The 19,616-nt window shown below is 36.8% G+C and overlaps 1 protein-coding gene across 8 annotated transcripts in view; it reads right to left on the bottom strand.

The window, feature by feature from the left end:
- Nucleotides 1–16,127, bottom strand: part of CBLB (Cbl proto-oncogene B) — a 200,051-nt gene extending 183,924 nt beyond the window's left edge. For 3 of the 8 annotated variants that reach the window (XM_037525615.2, XM_037525616.2, XM_037525617.2), the window contains exons 1-3: nt 15,711–15,812; nt 14,143–14,324; nt 2,087–2,337 (exon numbers count right to left, since the gene is read on the bottom strand). In XM_037525615.2, the coding sequence (XP_037381512.1) occupies nt 2,087–2,337; nt 14,143–14,310 (419 nt within the window). In that variant the 5' untranslated portion in view covers nt 14,311–14,324; nt 15,711–15,812. The other 5 variants (XM_037525620.2, XM_037525618.2, XM_037525619.2 and 2 more) reach the window with 5 other exon arrangements.
- Nucleotides 16,128–19,616: the final 3,489 nt, after the last annotated feature.

The raw sequence follows: 19,616 nt of genomic DNA, 5'->3' as shown, positions 1-19,616 counted from the left end.
TGGAATACAAGTTTACCACACTGTATTACTACATCTCTGAAAAACAGTGTAACCACTCAAACTTCTGGATCTACAAGCTACATGCCTCCTTATACTCCAAATACCCTAAAATGTAAAATTTAATGGATTACTTTGCAGGAAATACAACTTCTGTAATGAAGTCAAGAATATCATTGTTACTAAATTTGAATAAGAAATATATAGATATACCTTTAGATCTGTAAGATCAATGTTCTTATTCTATTCTACTTCTGATCCTTGAGGCAATTCAAACTCACCTTGTTATTCTTGGAAAGCCTTAGAGTTTTAAAGAAAAACTGGAAGATTACCATCTTCAAGATAAATTGGTCCAAAAAATAATGCGCCCACAATTACATAATTGGTTAGATGGCTATGCCTTTTAGGATTCATCACTAATTAGACAGAAAATTATAAATAAGTAAACATTTGTGCCATTTTACATTTGGTAAGGAGGTATCCTATGTTTAATTTGATGATTTTACTCACTCTAGGTATTTGTTTGACCAGTATTTACAGACAACTTCAGAGTCTACACACCCAGGTAAAAGATTTTTCGATAATAAAACCCTATGCCATAGACTAAATGAGGTTAGTTTTTCCATACCAAAAGCCACATTAGAGGTTTCTTAAAGGTTTTCCTATACATAAATCTAAAATTCAGAGACGTTATGTATCTTAAGCCAAAATTCACTTAGCAATGCTAAGATATTTTATATTTTAAGTTGGAAATCTAGACTAAAACTATCAATACATATTCCAGGTATATTTAAAATGCCCCATTAATGCAAAAAATTTTTTATTTTCAAGATCAACCATGAAATTTAATACTGAAATATCCAAACAACACATTTTATGGTGGAATTGTGAAGTCAAGAAACCTAGTGATAAAAGAAGATTCAGTTGATATAACTTTAGTCTTTGTCACCTCTGTTCAATTTCCCAGTTTCTAGTCAAAGTATGTAATTTGAGGCTCTATTTCTCACAAACATCTATAACACCAACCATGAAACAAAGACTGTGTCTTGAAGATACTCCAATATCAAATGCTAGTGGAGCACAAGAGAGAAACAGGAACTCTCATTGCTGGAGAAAAGGCAAAATGATGCAATCACTTTGGAAAATAGTTTTGGAGTTTCTAACTAAACATAGGTATACCATTAGATTCAGCAATCATGCTCCCACAGTGTTACTCAAATGAACTGAAAGCTTATGTCCACACAAAAACCTACAAATATTTGCAGCAGCTTTATACATAAATTTGGAAGCAACCAAAATGGCCTTCATTAGGTGAATGGAGGGATAAACTGTGGTATGTTCATGTAATAAAGCATTATTTAACGATAAAAAGAGGTGAGTTATCAAGCTATGAAAAGACATGAGGAAAACTGAAATGTATATTGTTAAGTGAAAGAAGCCAATGAAAAAGCCATATACTGTATTATTTCAACTACATGACACTCTGAAGAAAGCAAAACTATTGAGACAATACTATGCTAGCTGATTGCCAGGGGTTCAGGGTAGTGGCGAGAGAGGCAATGAATAGGTGGTGCGCGGGACATTTTAGAGCAGGGAAACTATTTTATATTATACTGTAATGGTATAGGATGACAACACACATTTATCAAATCAAATAGATTTGTGCTGCACAAAGAGTACATGCTAATATAAAGTATGAACTTTGGTAACAATACTATATCAATAATAGGTCATCAATTGCAACAAATGTACCACACTACCCAAGATTTTAATAATAAGAGATACTGTGTGGGAGGCAGGCCAGGAAAGTATATGGGAACTGTGTACTTTCTGAGTAATTTTTCTGTAAACTGAAAACTGCTCTAAAAAATAAAGTCTATTAAAAAAAAGCAAAAACACTGTCTCATGACCTAGTTATTATCATTAATAAACTTATGTAAAACTACATAAGTTAATGTGAATACTTAAATAATGTGAAAAACAAATACACAACTGCATGACACTTCTACCAAAACAACATATGTGCTGTGAAGCAAAAAGCAACACTGACGATTTTAACATTAAAAAATAAAATCTGGAATATTCTTACCTGTCCTGTGATTGTTCTTCATACATCCTCTCCTTGCCTTCTTTAAAGAGTCTTATTGCCCGTTTTGACTTTTTCATTAAACTATCAATGTAGATTTTAAAATATTCATTTTCACTGAGTTGGGCAAGTTTCTGGTTGTCATCATATTTGCTCAAAATTAGTCGCAAGTGCTGATATGTGTCAGGTAAAATATCAAGTATATATGGTGGGCTATTTTTCAACTGAAGTTTTGGATTTTGGCACAGTCTTACCTAAAAAAAACCAAAGATAAAAATGAAACATTTCATATGAAACATAACTCATAGAAAAATGAAAAATATATCCCAGTATGTAATATTTCATTTCCATAATAAAAGTTTTATATTGAAATTACTACCTCCAATCTACAAAGAATTGGTAAGTAGCTATATTTAATACAGAATTATACATTTTCTCCTCTTCCCATTCAGCTTTTTCTATATAAAAAACTCTTCAGATTTCATCCTTTCTTGTACAATGGCCATTTTTCAAGCATAATAGAAAGCTATTGTGCTAATTACTGTATACCACTAATAGTCTCTTTTAAAATAAAAATGAGGAAATAGGCCTCTTCTGCTGGCAACCAATGTCTCACATTTAGGTATATTTTACTACATTGAACTCCCAGCTAAAGTTCTTTCATAGATTTTTAATTAATGTTTTGGTCTATTGTTCCTGAACCCGAAGGAGAATGAAACAAAGAGGTACAATTTTAATAACCAAGTGATTAAGCAGTAAATGGGTGTCAGGTCAGAACAAGTCTTTTCCACCTCCCCAGATTGTCTCCCAGGCCCATAAACATGTGTTACATAACGGTTCAGTCATTCCATCAGGTGCCACCTGGCCACTGGGGTGGTCAGGACTGCTTGCAGAACTGAAAATACCTTCTGCTAACAAGCAAAAGTAGTAATCCAACTACTATATTCACTTCTACATGTTCATGTAATGAATCAAAAGTAAATCAACCTATCTCATTTTTATCCCACAAACAAGGGCACAAGGAACCCTCCAATTAAACATACGAACTGCACAAGAATATGCAATTTAAAGTCATAGCACCTTTAGAAAAAGCAGCTGACAAATGAGCTAATCAGAAGCTAGAGAAGCATAAACCTGAGGGTCTCCTAAGTATTTGGCCCCTCTCCTAGGGCCCTAGTATGCTCTCTGTGAAAAAATTTCAGAAGCAAGAAATTTCAAACAAACTTGGTTATGGGTACTGTATTTTTCCAGTATGATTCTCTTTTGGATAAACTTAACCTCCTGTCAGGAGGCAGTAGGGTTGCCTTATACATTTCTGGAAGCTGGCTAATGGTACTTTGAGTTAGAGATACATTTAGTTTGGCTTTAGTGGAAGGTACACGTGAGATGAGCAGTCATTTCTGTAAACTGTAAAATTATAGTCAGCAGTCATGATATAAGAACAGCTTCAGGAAAAACTATGCATAGTACTGACTAGATCAACATGGGAGCAAAAAAAAAACCAGTTCAAATCTGATAATCTGAATGGGTCCAGTGCTACCAAGGGCTGAAAATATGCAGGGGCAATGGAAGAGAACCAAATTATAAACTATATTACCACTGGAATAGTTCTCTGCTTTGTTTAAACCTGTAAGTTTTAAAAATGTATAATTTCTTACAACTTGTTTCTTATCCAGAAGAAAAAATTCACTGACTACCCAATTTTTTATTTTTATATATTTTTTCTTTAAAAGTATCCCTCTAAATTTTATAAATTATGAGTTCTATAAAACATGGATCCATTCCAGGTACTCATAAAAGTGTTTAAGCCAAATAGGAAACAGTTGAACAATAATTTCAAGAATCACAAACACAATAAATCATGGAAACAAAAAAATGAATAAATACTATCTCACTTGCTTTCTTTAAGAAATAACCATGTCACATTTTTGTGAGGGAAAAAAATCTGATTCACTCTCAAGCATGACCCCCTCAATGAAGACAACCGATTTTTCACATTAACTGAGGGCATTATCCTATCCTCTTCGTCTTTGCATAAAGTGCCTAAAACCGAATTATCTAGCACATACTACGTAACTAAGAAATGGATAAACAGGTGGATTGGTTGAATGACTCTATAATACTTTATATATTCTTTTTATACATAGTATGATTATATTATTGCCTTATTTTCACAATCGAACTATTCTAGTTTCAGTTCCATAAGCCAAAAATATAGGTATAGTTTAAATCTACGAATATTATTTATATCCACTAAAAAAATTGGAAAGGGAAGATAGTATCTAATTTATTAAATAATGCCATATCTTTACAAAGCTATAAGGCCTGACACCTGCATATAATCAGAGAGGCTAAACCAGCCTAACAAGTGACTAAATCACAAATATACCAATCACGGAACAAATCTTGGCTGAAATAGGATTGTTTTCAATTCTTAACACTAAGACATAGTATTATGAGTAGATACACAAATTTCAAAACTACTACCACCAACATTCTACAGCAGACAGTTTAATTTCAGCTACATAAAACTTGGTACAACCTGTCACAGACTGATATATTACTAACCTATAGTTAGGGGAATAGGTAGTTTCAAATTTAATTTCTCCACTGCTGAATTTTTTAACTGATAAAAATTTTCTTGTAGGTATTCAGACATTTTCACGTTTGCAGACATTCTAAGTAACTATTCTTTTATAGATATTTTAAGTGTTATAGAGTTTTAGTTTACTACTCTCCATCAGACCTCTTTCTCATTTCCTTTAACTGTTATTCTCTTTAGAATTCATTGCTTTATTTGGTAAAACTGTATGCATAACTATATATTCCAGGTACTGAGCATAACTATATATTCCAGGTACTGAGTTTAGTGCCAAGGAAATTACAGATGACTAGAAAGAACATACTTCCTCCCTCAAGGTGGCTGGCAGAAGAGACCTAGTTCTCTATAATTAACTTAGGAGCAATGTAATTCTCGCTCTAAGGGATCTTAGTAAAGATCCTGTTCAATCCATTCATTTTCAGATAAAGAAACTAAGCACTACAAAGATTAAGGGACTATTAAAAAATCATTAATCCAACACAAAAGCCTGTATCTTCTGGATCTTAGGCTGATCTGCTTTCTGACTATATCACAATTTAATTAGAATTAGGCATATAATTAATGATCCCTAGCTAAACTCATTTACATTTTTATTTTATTCCACTTGCAAATCTACATGAAATTCAGGACCCATTTGTTAATTTTACAAACATTTGAGTCAGGCATTGTTTCAGGCCCTAGGGAACACAGGAAGGAATAAATCACAGACCTGTCCTCCAGGAGTTTTCCAGTGAAAAAGACTGGTGACTTTAAAAAGGAATTACAGGGAAATTTAAGTCTCTAATGGAGATATTTACAAAGTGCTAGAAGCCAAAAGCAGCAGCTCACTCACATCTACATGGGAGTGTCAAGAAATGCATACCTATGCTTGCAAAAGGAATATTCCAGGCAAAGGGGTATACAAAGAGAAGAGCCAATCTGTCATTGCAAAGGAGTAGGGAGCACAGGAAGCCCTTAGGTGAGAGTGCAGCAGATTTGAAATAGGCCACAGTCAGTTCATCAAGGCCCTTGCAGTCCACATAGTTTTCTGAAATTGCATTAGGAAAAGAGCAACATACAATGCTGTACTCTGAGTTTGCAGTTCATCAGCTGGATTAGTATTACAGTCTGTGATTTATGATAGCTCCTGCTGAAAATGAATAACCCTACACCAGGACTATGACTTCTTAGCAGGTCAAATTCAATTCAATTCAATAAATATTTATTGAGTGCCTGCTATGTGCAAGGATCTGCAAAAAGTCAGAGAAAGAAAAATTGCTTTTCTAAAAACATTATATTAAGGAGAAAAATCAAGCTTACCACAAAGTTCAAGTTCAGATTCAAATGACTTAGACCTCTTCTAGAAATAACTAAGTTGCTCCCTAGAAAGCTCACAGAAGAGCTCTCATAAAGAAAAAAACTCTGTAGTCACATTATATAATGATGAACTTTTTAGGGCACCGACTGGTACATAAAAAGACTGGTTCACAAGCAATGTTACTCTTCACTTGTTAACTATTAGACAAAGCATTTAATATTGGAATGAGGCTGAAAATTTTGATAAAGTCACTGACTCAAGGGATGAGAGGACATTGAAGATCAACATGACCAACTCCCTCCTTTTGACATGTTAATACTAAAACACAGAAATAGAACCCAGCTGAGTCTACTGCTCAGAAGCCTGGGCTGGAGATACTAAGTCTATGGAGATAGTCAATCACTCTCTCAACAATAAACAATTGCCAGTTGTATTTGTTTACATATATTTAAACATTTTAAGCAGACCTCTCCATATAAACCTGCATTGTTTCACATACATAAAAATATATGATTAATATATACCTATCATATACATAAAATATATATCAGACCATATCAAAGCAAAGGCACAAATATAAACACGGTATTTGCTAGTACTATAAAAATTATAGTTGCATTGAAATAGTATCCTGACTGTGTTTTAATAGAATTTCTAGCCAAAAGGTAATAAAGAGGTATTAAGTGAGCTAACATACTTTGTGCAAACAAGGTTCAAACCAGCCCCTGAAAAATATGAAAAAAATTCTACTGAAACAAACAGAAATATCAACAGTAAGCAATTGTGCCTATATTACCAGAGACCGTCCTTACAAAACATACCTTACTTCGTGGGACATTCAGATATATTAAATCAAGTAATGTACATGCAAGGTGGAAAATAACCATTTCCTTAAAGATATAAGGAAAACCTAAAAGAATCCCTTCTCCTTTTTCCTCATTTAAATGTTATGAGGTTCCTCATTGCAATTACATAAACATATGTCATTATAAAAAGCATCTGGGAGTTTTTCTGGTTCTTTCCACTTTAGCAAGTCATCACTAAGTTTATAAAAGCAAAAAACATATACGGTACAAAATATAAGAAATATAAAAATCACACAATATATAAATATATAAAATATCATATATTCTATAATTTTATATTAAATAAAACATAAAAAGACTGCTACACAGAATGCTTGGGCAAAACCATAAGGTTAGCATATAAAATCAGTTATGAATCTAGTATACTATACTAGTATACTACACTAGTCATAGGAGAATTTAGGTGGGGTACTACCAAGTCCTCTATGGTTTTTAATGCAAGTTCCTTTAGAAGACTGATATAAGAAGCACCATTAAATAATTGAGGGTGGAATGATAACTAGCTCATCTATCTGTCCCATCACCTTGTACAGAATATTTTATGCACAATAAATATTTGATGAAGGGGAGGAGTAATAGGAGGAGAGGGAAAAAATAACAGGTAATTTTACAATTGAGATATTCATGTTGAGATTAAATTAATCAGACAAATGGTACTGCCTCTTTTGGGGGGGAATAATTATGACTTCTCTTAGCTCATAAAGTTCTTCATACTACCTTAAACCCTTATAAAGTCTGGAAAGTTTTGTGTAGGAAATAGTTAAGTCCAGATCAGCACTCCTCATGTGGAATCAGTACCTCAGCACTTCAGTACTCAGCTTATGTGCCATCTTTTTAACAACTAGAACATATAATGTAATAACTACTTTTGCATTGTGATTGGAAGACAGTTTGCACGAACTTAAAGATATTTAAATATCAATATGTCAAAGTGCTAAAATTTTGTTGGATAGATTTTAAAATGCTTCTTTCTTTACTAGGAGAAACCCCGAAACTTAAAAATACCTTTAAAAAAGAAAACCTTGAATATATACCCAAGAAGAATAGATAAAATAGCACCGTGGCACCACTTAAGTCAAAACATGTTTTAAGATGATCTTAGTATAAAGGATGAGAACTGATTTTCACTTCAACTTTTACTTATTTACACACTAACTTGCTAGAAAAGTAATTAAAATGTATTTTATGTGTTCTACACAATTTTAAAATATGGTTTAAACATTACAAATACTATGCCTTAAATCACTTCCTAACTACTCAACATTAAGTTCACAAATTTCCCTGAGAACTTCTCTGTATATTTCTTTACTTCCCTCTTGATTGGATACTGTTATCTATGGAGACTGATTCATCTATTTGTTCTTAGCCTTTTCCTCCCTCATTGTAAGCCAAGTTTATACAGTATCAATAATCTCCTCCTTCTATCTTCAGTCCCTCCCTCCCCACCCTCCTCCACTCAATTGATGAAGTGCTCCTACAGCACTCACACACACACACAAGTTATGCTCTGATAAAACCCTCAAGCTATCTATTAGAACTTTCTTCCTTTTCACTAGCTGTCACATAATTCTAGAACAATTTCAAAATAATCCACATACTCTTTTTAATCTAGCCCCATTACATTTATGAAAGCACTCTGAAAGGTCAACAATAACTTCTACTCAGGAAATTCAGGAACTTAAATTTTCATCCTGCTTGGTTTTTCTCTACTTGAGCTTGAACTTAGTTTTCTCAGAACCTGAAACTACCCTTCTTGAAGCTGCCTCTGTGGGGTAAAAGAATACACTCCACCTCTTTTCCTACTTCTCCATCACTGTTCTTTACAGGATTACTTTTTCTTCACCATCATCTAATCATAGTTACATTACCCAACACCAAAAATTCCAATATCTGTTTTTTTCTGATTCTCATCATGGACACTGGTTTTTATATCTTTTTACTACTCCGTAACTTGAAATGCTATCTTTATGGGCATAGCTACCAAACTTATGTCTCTACTTGCAATGTCTCTCTTGAACTGCATATTCAATTTTCTATCTTCAAAATGGATTTCACTCTGGCATGTCAAACTCAACATTGCCAAAAACAAGCTTATCATGCATCAATGGTCAAGCTTCCTCTTTTCCTTCCTATGTTTCTTATCTCATTAAGGGCATCACTGCCCTCAGAGTCAACTAGGCTGAAAACCTCAAGAGTCACTTTCACTTCACTTCCCTTTCATTCTCTGTCTCTGAAGGGACATCAAAACCTGCATATTTTCCTTCAAAATGCCTCCCACATTTTAACAAACAGTTGCTATACCTACTGTCAGTTCTCGAGCTCAGTTCTTTATTATTTCTTCCCTAATCTGTTTTAATTCCTCTTGATCATTAGTCCCAACTTGAAGTTTCTTTTCTTTTAATGCATGCTTTAGTGTCACTAGAGTAATCTATCACAGTATAGTGTTGACTTTTTCTCACTCTACTCAAAGGATTTCAGTGATTCTCTATCTGATAAATAAAGTCCAGGTTCCATGACAGCGTAATCAAAGCCTTATTATATTTCTCTAACTTACCTTATTTTACGCAACGGTTTTCCTTTACCTAGCATTCACTTGACCTGATTTGTCCTCCATCTCACTGGAATCCAAACACCCTCCAAAGAACAGCAGGATGGCAGCTCCACCATGCTGTATTATATACCAACTTTTCATCCCTAGCAAGGAACATTCACTTCCAACCTATACTATGTTACACAATCCATTCATACTATATAGAACTTACTACATTCTACCATATGGCATGATCATTAAAGTCTATCTTTCCATAGTTAGGATTTGAAAAATAGGTGATGAAATCAACAGACGCTGCATAAACCAACTTTGAAAGAAAGGAAGTTGTCGATGGTAGAGGACGATGGGTGCCTCGGTGGTTGTGTGTGGTGTGGTTTTAACATCATCTGAAGAGGTGTGAACCTACAGCTCTGAATCACATACAGTAGTGTAAACCCAGTTATTTAGGAAAAAAAAAATACAACTGAGAATAAACAATAATCGAATAGTAAAAATGCTCTGAGTTAAAGATTACTAACTGATAAAGGTTTCAGTTAAATGTATGCCTTATATCAAAAGGATAAGCCAGAGTAACTCTTGGTAACACTCCTTTAAATCTTTTTATCAAAAACTTTTCTGAGAAGTGACAAGTAGCAAACTTTGGGATCACTACATTTACCTCAGCATAAATTCAAAGTCTAACTCAGTACTAAACAAAATTATCATTCCCTATCCAAGTCCACTAGTAGCCAAGTTTCTGCTAATATGGAGAAACTTTGAATGAGGAAGAGGAAATATGTGAAGAAAAATTCAAACAAATATTTCCTGTTGCAAAAACGCAAGGAACGTGATAGTCTGAAAAGCAACAAACACAAACAATAGGCATACGAATCCTAAGTTTTCACTCTAGAGACATGAGGAATTCAGAGATGTGAGAAATTCACTTAGGAAAGAATACTTACTTATATTACCTTAAATATCTGCATATAATTCAAGCATTTTTAATAGACAAACTTGAAAAAACATGATGGTCACAGGGATATTATAAAGGTAGAAAATGAATTATATTTCTAATTTCACAAACGTACTAAATGCACTGAGGGGAAAAGACAGGAAAGGGCTGTTTGACATCATCACTTTTTAAATGCTTTTAAAACTCTTTCAGTAATGTAATTTCAAATAAATGACAAGGACAGCAAGACAAAAACATAGGCAGGTACTCAACTTGCTCCATTCTTTAGCATCAGTTAATTATTTTTAATTTCCTGAACATCCATGTATGCTAAGTACATTTAGTATCTATTAGAAGGGAAATTGTTTCTTCTATTTTCCATCACCTGGCTAAGATGCTTGTGAAAACCATGCTCAGGAACCTCACATTAATAAATTATCATTCCTACCATACTGATTAGCAATCATTTCCTTACTATCACCTCAGCATTTCCAACCAGAGCACAATAATACTGTTCCTAAAGGGATTGGCCAACAGGATTGAGACACACAACTGTCTGACAGTGGCCAGTAAAACAAAGTGTATGCTGTCTACTTCCCTGCCCCTGTATTTTCCCTGTACTTTGTGTGAGTCAGTATTAAGTCCTTTCCATATTACAGGGCAATTAGCCATGTGCATGCCTGGCTCAGACGCTGTTCTCTGAGTTCCTTAACAGTTCAAGAGCACAGTTATACCATGTGTAGCTTTGCATCCCCAGTTAATATGTACTTAGCAAGAACATAGCAGGTCCTCAATAAAATTTATTAAGAAACCTCATCTCTGTAATAGACTCCACATTTCAGGTATATTTGAATCAAGCTGTACATTCATGGGGAACAGTTCTGACACTGCATCAAACAGGCCACCACTGGCTTGAAAAGATTTAGGTCAGCTATTGACTTACACAGACATAAGAGCCAGAAAATATGTCTTAATGGGATGTTTTGGGATATGCTACTATTCTCTTTCTCAACAAATGCACTATGCTAACTCTGCTGTTGATGTACTGTTACAAAATACTTTACATCTGACAAAGAATGCAACTGAGCAATTACTTACTCTCTCCTACTCTGAGTGACCTTGTATTAAAAGCCCATTCCTTGAAACTGGAATCTGAGTTGAGTGTTTTAAATTCTAGAGGTGAAGGAATAGGGAGGCTACTAGATATTCCTTCTATGGTCTCAAAAGTACATCTTATTCTCTGTAAAGTAAGTTATTTTACTTATAGGTAGCTGAGACACTCTGAAATTGAAGCTTATTTTTATTTCTAATATCTACTGTGTTGAAGACAGTTCATAAAGGAAAAAGGTAACTGAACATTTAACCCTGTCCTTTGTATAACTACCAGTTAAACTTGAAAGTCACTATTTTCTGTTATTCACAAGCTAAACTCATTTTGTTGCAGTTATTTTACAAAACAGTTAGGTAATGTGTCAAGGGATTAACTTTCGGACTAATAATAAAAGTCCTGATGTAATCACCAGGACAATGTTGATATTATGAACCACTTCCTTAACCACTGACAAAGAAGAAAAGATAAACAGATGTGGGGGATGTTTCTGCATTACAGAATTAAATAAAATATACTTACAATTAGTAATTAGCAGTGTCTTTTTATTATTGTGAGAACAGTAATAAACATACTGAACTCTTTTATAATGTTTTATGTGATGTCCTTCCTCAGATCACAGATAAATTCATAAATGAACACAATTTTCATCCTTGACAAATAATGAAGACAAATAAGGAAAGCCCTATAACGTGCCCGTGCCAATACCTGCACCCAAATTCCACTAAGTAGAGACGATAGATAATAGATATCCTTGTGAGTCAAGTTTCTCCACTGGAGAAGCTAAGCCCAAACACACAAAAGAGTTAATAAAATAAGCAATGGCAGAAATGTACTTACCAATAACCATTTATTTTACCATAACCCATGGCGAAATAATTAAAAGTAGATAAAACTTATGTTAATAATCTGTTACAGACCAAAATTATGCACACATATTTTAATGTTTCTAAAAGAATGACATTTTATTAACTATGGCTCACCACTTCCCTATATAAATCTTTTTCATTTGATATTCTAACATTCACTCACAAATGTACAAATTCTGACTACTCAAGAAAGGGGCTGGGGAGGAAAGAACAGTTCCAGGTAGAATCTGGCCTATGTGTGGCCCATACATATAACAAAGAACTCAGAGAAAAACTTTCAATTGCTTCTTTTACACCCAACTAATGACTAAGGCAATGAGAGTGACCTTCAAGAACATACTCTTCAGAAAGCAAAGATAGCTTGTACTGTGTCTGCCACATAGCTACTATTTTCCTAACTGCATATTCCTCATTCCTAAGTATCCAATGCTAAAATCAAAACCTGACCTCAAGCAGCAAGTTGCAATCTTCTGACACTATGAGATCATTTTGTCTGGAGTACTTTAATATAACAATTTGAATGAACTGGCAGAAGCTTAAATAGGTCACACTGAAGCCAAAAAGTAAGGATATTTACCTGGCAAATATATTCTGTCTCTGCATGTAGCAGGCCTTTCCCCAGACCATCAACCAGAGGATGACAGTAGTTCACCTATCTCTCTATACTTTCCATATTACAAGTGAAAAGAAAATAAATCTTATCACCTTCCTACATTGCTATTACCACTGAGGGTGACTTTTTGTGGCAAATATTTGCACATAGTTACAAAGTAAAGTAAAGTAAAGATAACTACTACCAAATTATTTCATGGATTTTTTTTTTTAACATATCCCTACATAAGGAAATTTTCTTAAATCTCCAATCCTGCAGTTATAAAGATGTCGAGATCCCTGCATCAATAAAGCTTCATTAGCCCTAAATATCTAGGAAATAAAACCATAATATGCTACAAACATTTCCCTAGGGGGAAACCACACATTAACTACATATGTCACCATGATACTAATTTCATAGTTCTCCTTAGTAAGATAGGTTTCCTCAGTAGACCCTGGGAATAGATTCTGGTTGCCCAGACTTCTCTGTTCAGTCAGCTTGATTTCTAATTGTGAAGTTGCAGTTCATATGAAAGCAACATGCAGAAACCACAAAGGTTTCTGATACTCTCAGCTCCACTACCTCCATCATAAATTTTCCTTTCATAATAAACAATGTGCAATCGAAAAGGTTTCCTGTTTCAAAATGGAACAGAAGATCAAAGAAACTGTAACTCTACCATTAACAACAAAAAGTTTCTTAATGAAGATGAAGTCTCAAAGATGAAAATGGAACTCTTTCAACTACTGCTTTCTCACTTAAGGACAGAACTTGTTCTTTCCCCTGTAAATATTTTCAGCATCATACACTGCAATTGTGTTGGTGGTCCAACAGACTTTTTCTCAGATTACTTGTTAGCAAGCACTCTTTTGCTACTAATAGCAAGACACTTGATATAAAAAGGACAAACATTTCCAAACTATTCTATGGCCATGTACCAACAAAGAGCAGTCAACAGTAGAAACTTTGCATATCTGAGTCATATAGAGGAACTTTGAATTTAAAGAGCAGAACAAATTTTTTTTTAATTTTTTAAAAATTAAAAATTTTTTTCTAAATTTTTTAAAAAATCTTGCTGTTAATCCACCATTTCAAAACAGAGTGCATGTAAGAAAAATAGATATGCAATTCAAAAAATGTTGCCATAACTATAATTATTATTAATTAATAGCATAAGTAAATCTGGATGATATATCTGGATGAATAGGGCTACCAATAGGCATAGTCAGACAAAACTTACCACTTTGTCCATCAGTTTCCAAGTTTTCTCTACAGTCCTGCGATCTGCTGCTGCTTGCTTAGGGGGTCCAACTGCATCCTGAATTGCATCAATAATACCCAAAATTCGCCCTTTTCGGGGGTTTCCTCCTCGACCACCAGGATTTCTGCCATTCATAGAATTTGCCATTTGGAACCTTAGTTCTTTGAAAGGCAGATTAAAAAAAGAAAGAAAAGTTAGTTGGTCATGAAAATTATTCCCCAACAGAAAACTAAACAGGTTAACTTGTACCCACTACATCCTCCTCTACCAGTGAGAAAAAAAAAGCTAAGGGTCCCAGATTCAACTTTGCAACAGCAAGTGATTTGCACTCTCAATCTTTACACACAGTAGGTTCATAAGCGGACTCTAGATCTGCTTTTGAAATATTAGGAGTTAAAGATGTATGCTCCTCAGTTCCAAGTATCTAAAGCTTGAATAATACCAAACTCACAACAACAACAAAGTCAACTTACAAGGGTTTCCTCCAACTAGATAAGAACACAATATTCCCCCCCTATCTGCCTTAACCCCAATTCAAAATACTAGAACTGAAGTACCTAGAAAACGTTTTGAGAGTCTTACTCAAAAACCACATTTTCACTCACATTTCGCAAAGTTATATAAACGTAAGTATTACTCTACACGAGCATAAGGGACAGGACTGTTGTCAACAAAGGCTTAGGACTTGGGTTTCTACGCCCAAACTACCAAACAGAAACACATGTACAGGGACATGCGAATGCCCAGTTTTCAAGACAACGCGTTGAGGAGTTATCTCAAGTTAAGAACTAAATAAATCAACAAACAACCCATTTTAAAGAGAGGGTGAAACTGACAAGAGCAGGCACCGAGAGCAGAGCGTTCACTTCTTTTACTCCTGGCCTTGCCTTTCACCCAAGAAGGTAGTAGGTGGCAGAGGGGGGCGGGGGTGTCCACAGCTTGTGACGGGACGTCTGTACCCCCTCCTGGCTTAGGCCCCTCCCCAGCCACTCTCGGACCTCTCAGATGGGGGTGGGGGAAGGTGGACAGAGTAAGGACAAAGTATCCCCCTTGCGCCTCCAGCAATCGCAGCCCAGTCCGTCCCTGGCGCTCAGCACTCGGCTCCCCAGTGGACGAACCTCCTTGAATCTGCAATCCTAGCGACCCGTGTCCCTTTACTCTTTCTTTCTCCTCCCCCGGCCCTGCCTGGTTCCGGTCTTTAAATGCCCCTCTTCAAAATGTGACGGAGGCAGCGACAGCAGCTGGAAGCCGGGGCTGTCCCTTCTTCCTTCGTGGCCCGCGCCTGGCTGACCCCGGACCCCCGTGCAGGGAAAAAAAAATAATAATAAAATAAAGAGTCGAGACTCCCCTGCGCCCCCGACCCTCCTGGCCTCCCGGGGCCGCAGCTGCCCGGGGACACGCGTGTGCGCGGGGTCCTACTCCACAGCCACGAGCCCCGGGGGCGCGGGCAGCCCGGGCAGGGAGTGTGGAAAGGCGGCAAAAGCGCGCTCCCGAAGAAGGAGCGACCCACAGCACAGACCACCGAGACAGGGAAACGCAACAATTACCGTCAGGACAATCCACACCCGCTCTCCCCTCCCGCCCGACTCTCGGGGAGGCCGCGGGACGCCGCAGCGGCACTAGCTGGAGGAGGAGACCACTCGCTGGACACCCCACCCCTGGGTAATACACACTCAGAGACACAGGCGCGGGGCGGGGCCGGGGCGGGGCCGCGCGCAGCTAGGCCAATCCTGCGCGCCCGCGCACTGACTGGCAGCGGAAGGCACCAATGGGCGGGAGGCGCCCGTCCTCCTCGCACTACCGCCCGGTCCACGTCTTCCACGGTACACAATGGCCCCTGAGGAAGGCCCGCTCGCCACACGTCCCGAATGTAAAGGGACTCAGAGGGAAACAGGGGCGTTCGACTCACCGGAGAACCAAAGTGGGAAAGGGAAAGGAAATGGAAGAGAGGCTACGAGGCACTGGGGGAAATGACCAATGAGGAGTGGGGAGTGGGCGTGAGCTTTGGGAGCGAGAGCCAAAGCCGACTGGTCTAAAAGGCGGGATTTCCGGCTTCGCTTACCTTCCTCGTCTTTTGTTTCATAGCAACAGGGTAGTGGCTGGGAGAGTGTTGCTTCTTTACTCTGGGCGGATCCAAGACTGAAGAATTTCATCTCCCTAGGGCTGCCAAACTCTTACACCAGGACAGCAGCCAAACAGGTCTAAAGCTTCTTGCTGGCTATCAAAAAAGAGCATTAGTCACCAAGCTTGTAGGATGAAGTATAAACCTCTTAGAGAGTATATTAGGGCTAACACCTGAATGCCAACCAAAACTTGCCTAATTTCTTAGTTTTCCTTTTATTCTTAGTTCTGTAGGCATTGCAGATCAAACACTAAATGGATGGAAAAGCAAGTAGTTGATAATGCTGGTCAAATAGTCCCTACTAACTTTGCCAGGAGAGTAAAGAAGGAGACCGTGGGAACTGCTAAAATATGCTTCGCACCTTTTTGTTTAGTATGTTTCTGTATAAATGACTGATATTTTGTCTGAGTCACCTTTACTCTGCATAGCTCTCCATCTCACAAACCTTATTGTATCTGCCATTCTATCCCTGCGTTTTTCAATCACTCTCTCTGTGACTCCATCCTTATGCCTTTAGAAAAGTCCACATCCGGCTAGCATATTTTTAAAGTATGATGGATATCAACATTATTTTAGTTTTAGGCGTACAACATAATGGTCAGATAAGATTTTGTATACATTGCAAAACGATCATCACAATACGTCTATTTCCCATCTTAGTGACTTTCAAATTTGCAACATCATGCTACTGATTAGTTTGCAAGCTGTATATTACATCTGTGATTTGTTTTGTAACCGGAAATTTGTACTTCTTGATTTCCTTCATCCATCCTCTCTCTCTCTCAATCTCTCTCTCTCTCTCTCACACACACACACACACACACCCAACACACCAACACTCCACTTCTCTGGTAACCAACAATCTGTTTTCTGTTAAAGATTCCACGTGTGTCTGGATTATTTCACTTAGTGTAATACCCTCAAATTTCAATCTAGTTATCACAAATGGCAAGAATTTCATTCTTTTTCATGACTGAGTAGTGTTCCTCTCTGTGTGTGTATGTGTGTGTGTGTGCACATGCACTCTGCATTTTCTTTATCCATTCATCTATAGATGGACATGTAGGTGTTTCCACATCTTCTGTAATGTAAATAATATCACAATGGGGCCTTCCTGGTGGTGCAAGGGGTTAAGCACAGCACTGTGAAGCTATCCACAGCCTCTGCAGCATGAGTTCGATCCCTGGCCAGTCAGGGAGCTACGCACATGATGCAGTAGACCTCTCCTATCTAGCCCGCTGCTCCCCTCAGCAGAGTATTTCCGTCAGTCTGCCTGTTCTGTTCCCCACTCTGTCTCTGTTGAATCCTCTCACCCCCCACACTTCTGGCCTGTAGCTGAATTCTTGTATGCAATAAATAAATCTTTAAAAAAAAATAATACTACAATGAACCTATGTATATCCAATAAACATATATATATATATATATTTAAATTCATCTCTTTTGTTCCTCTGTAACTACCCAAGGTAAAATCGCTATATCATTTGGTACTTCAATTTGTAGATTTTGAGACTCCTCCATATTGTTATCCATAGAGATGGCGTCAATTTACACTCTTGCCCACAGTTCACAAGGATTCACTTTTTCTCCATATCTTCTCCAACACTTGTTATTTATCTTTTTGATAATAGTCATTCATAGGGATGACATAACAGCTCATTGTGGTTTTGATTCGCATTTTCCTGTTACTAGTGGTGCTGAACATATTTTCATGTGCATGTTGCTCTTGTACAGCTTCTTTAGACAAATATCTATTCAATTCCTCTGTGTATGTTTTAACCGATTTTTTATTGAGTTATTGATGTGTTCCTTTTGTTCCTTGTTATGGTGGAGCTGTCAGCTTGTTTTCATAGCCCAATGTAGGGAAAAGTTTTCCATAAAAAGGTGTATATCCGAGGGAGGAGTTAAGACATCTGCCACCATCTTGAGATGCCTCTCACATCTATCTAATCCTAAAAGAAAAAAGTTGCTGGGCTAGGACCCTTCTTTCCACAGATCCTAGATTAAACAAGTATCCTTTATTTCTATTTAACTTCAATCCTTCCATAGATGCTATTGAAAATTGCTCTGGATTATCACACTTTGTAATTTTCTGCCAATTGATAGTATTGAACACAATTTATACACTGGTATTCTCAGATGTGGTATTTTGTGTCTTTAAAATATATATTCCTTTCTTTCTCTAGCTAATTAATGTTTCTTAATTGTTCTCACTTCTTTCTAGCTAAATGATCATTTAGGTACCGTGATTGTAACTGTCAAGAATGCTGTTGTTATAAACATACTTTATTCTAAACCCCTAAATTCAGATGGTTAAGATTTTTCATTTCATTAAAACAGGAAAAACATGTGGTTTAGGAATTAATTTTGTTTCTTTTTTACTTTAAATACCAATAATTAAAACATTGTTTCCTGTTTTCACATTTTGTTTGTTTACAAATGTGTTGGTCTCTCCATAGCTCCTCCAACCATGTATGTCTCCTTTACTCATAATAACAGTAGCTTCATTTACTAAGAGAGGAATGCAAAAGGGAAAATTATTTGGCTTACATTTCAAATAAATTTAAAAAGAATTATAAACTGTATAAAGATATTTTTCAGCATGTAAGAAAGCAGTGACTTAAAAGAACATTGTAACTAAATATATTTCTCATATTCATTTCTAAATAAATGTAGATTAAGTAAAATACATGTCACAGCATGTGACATGCCTTCTATATTACTTTTGCAACTGAAAGGGATGATCTGGGGTAAGTGAAATGGTCAAGTTTTTATGTAGCCTTGATTGTGCTGATGCAGGAGGCACTTGGGAAAGTGGGCTTGGGGTACGCATGCCTGATTGTGGACACTTGGAGTATGCTGTAGGCATGTGTAAGTGTGTACACCTGAGCATGGAGGCTGGGACTATAAAGGTGGCATCACTCAGAAAACAGCTATGGCGAAAGGGCTGTGAGAGAACCAATGACTACAGAGAGGCAGGACCACGAGGACACCAGAGAGGACCTGAAGAGAAAAGTATACAGATTTTCCAGGGACTGGGAGGCCTGCCAGTCTTATAGTCCCCCAACCCCCTGCCTACTCTGCCCCTGGTTGCCTCACTACAAATGACATAGAAAGATCATTAAGAGCCTGAAAAAGTCACTGAGGGCTCAAGGACTCTTCTCTGTCTGCTCTACCCTACTGGTGACTACACTGATACAAATTAAAAAATCTGTGGCGTATGGTTATGTTAGGGGGAAAGGATGTCCTGAGCAAACTCCATACAGGCTTTGTGGATGCCACCCCACTCCATCAAGACACTGGGGACTACAAATCCCATGATCCCCAAAGG

The sequence above is a fragment of the Talpa occidentalis genome, unplaced genomic scaffold, assembly GCF_014898055.3.
Source record: "Talpa occidentalis isolate TD23 unplaced genomic scaffold, MPIMG_talOcc4v2.1 talOcc4.4, whole genome shotgun sequence".
NCBI lineage: Eukaryota > Metazoa > Chordata > Mammalia > Eulipotyphla > Talpidae > Talpa > Talpa occidentalis.
Note: the sequence above shows the minus strand (reverse complement) of the source record. Positions and strands in the feature narration are given on the sequence as shown.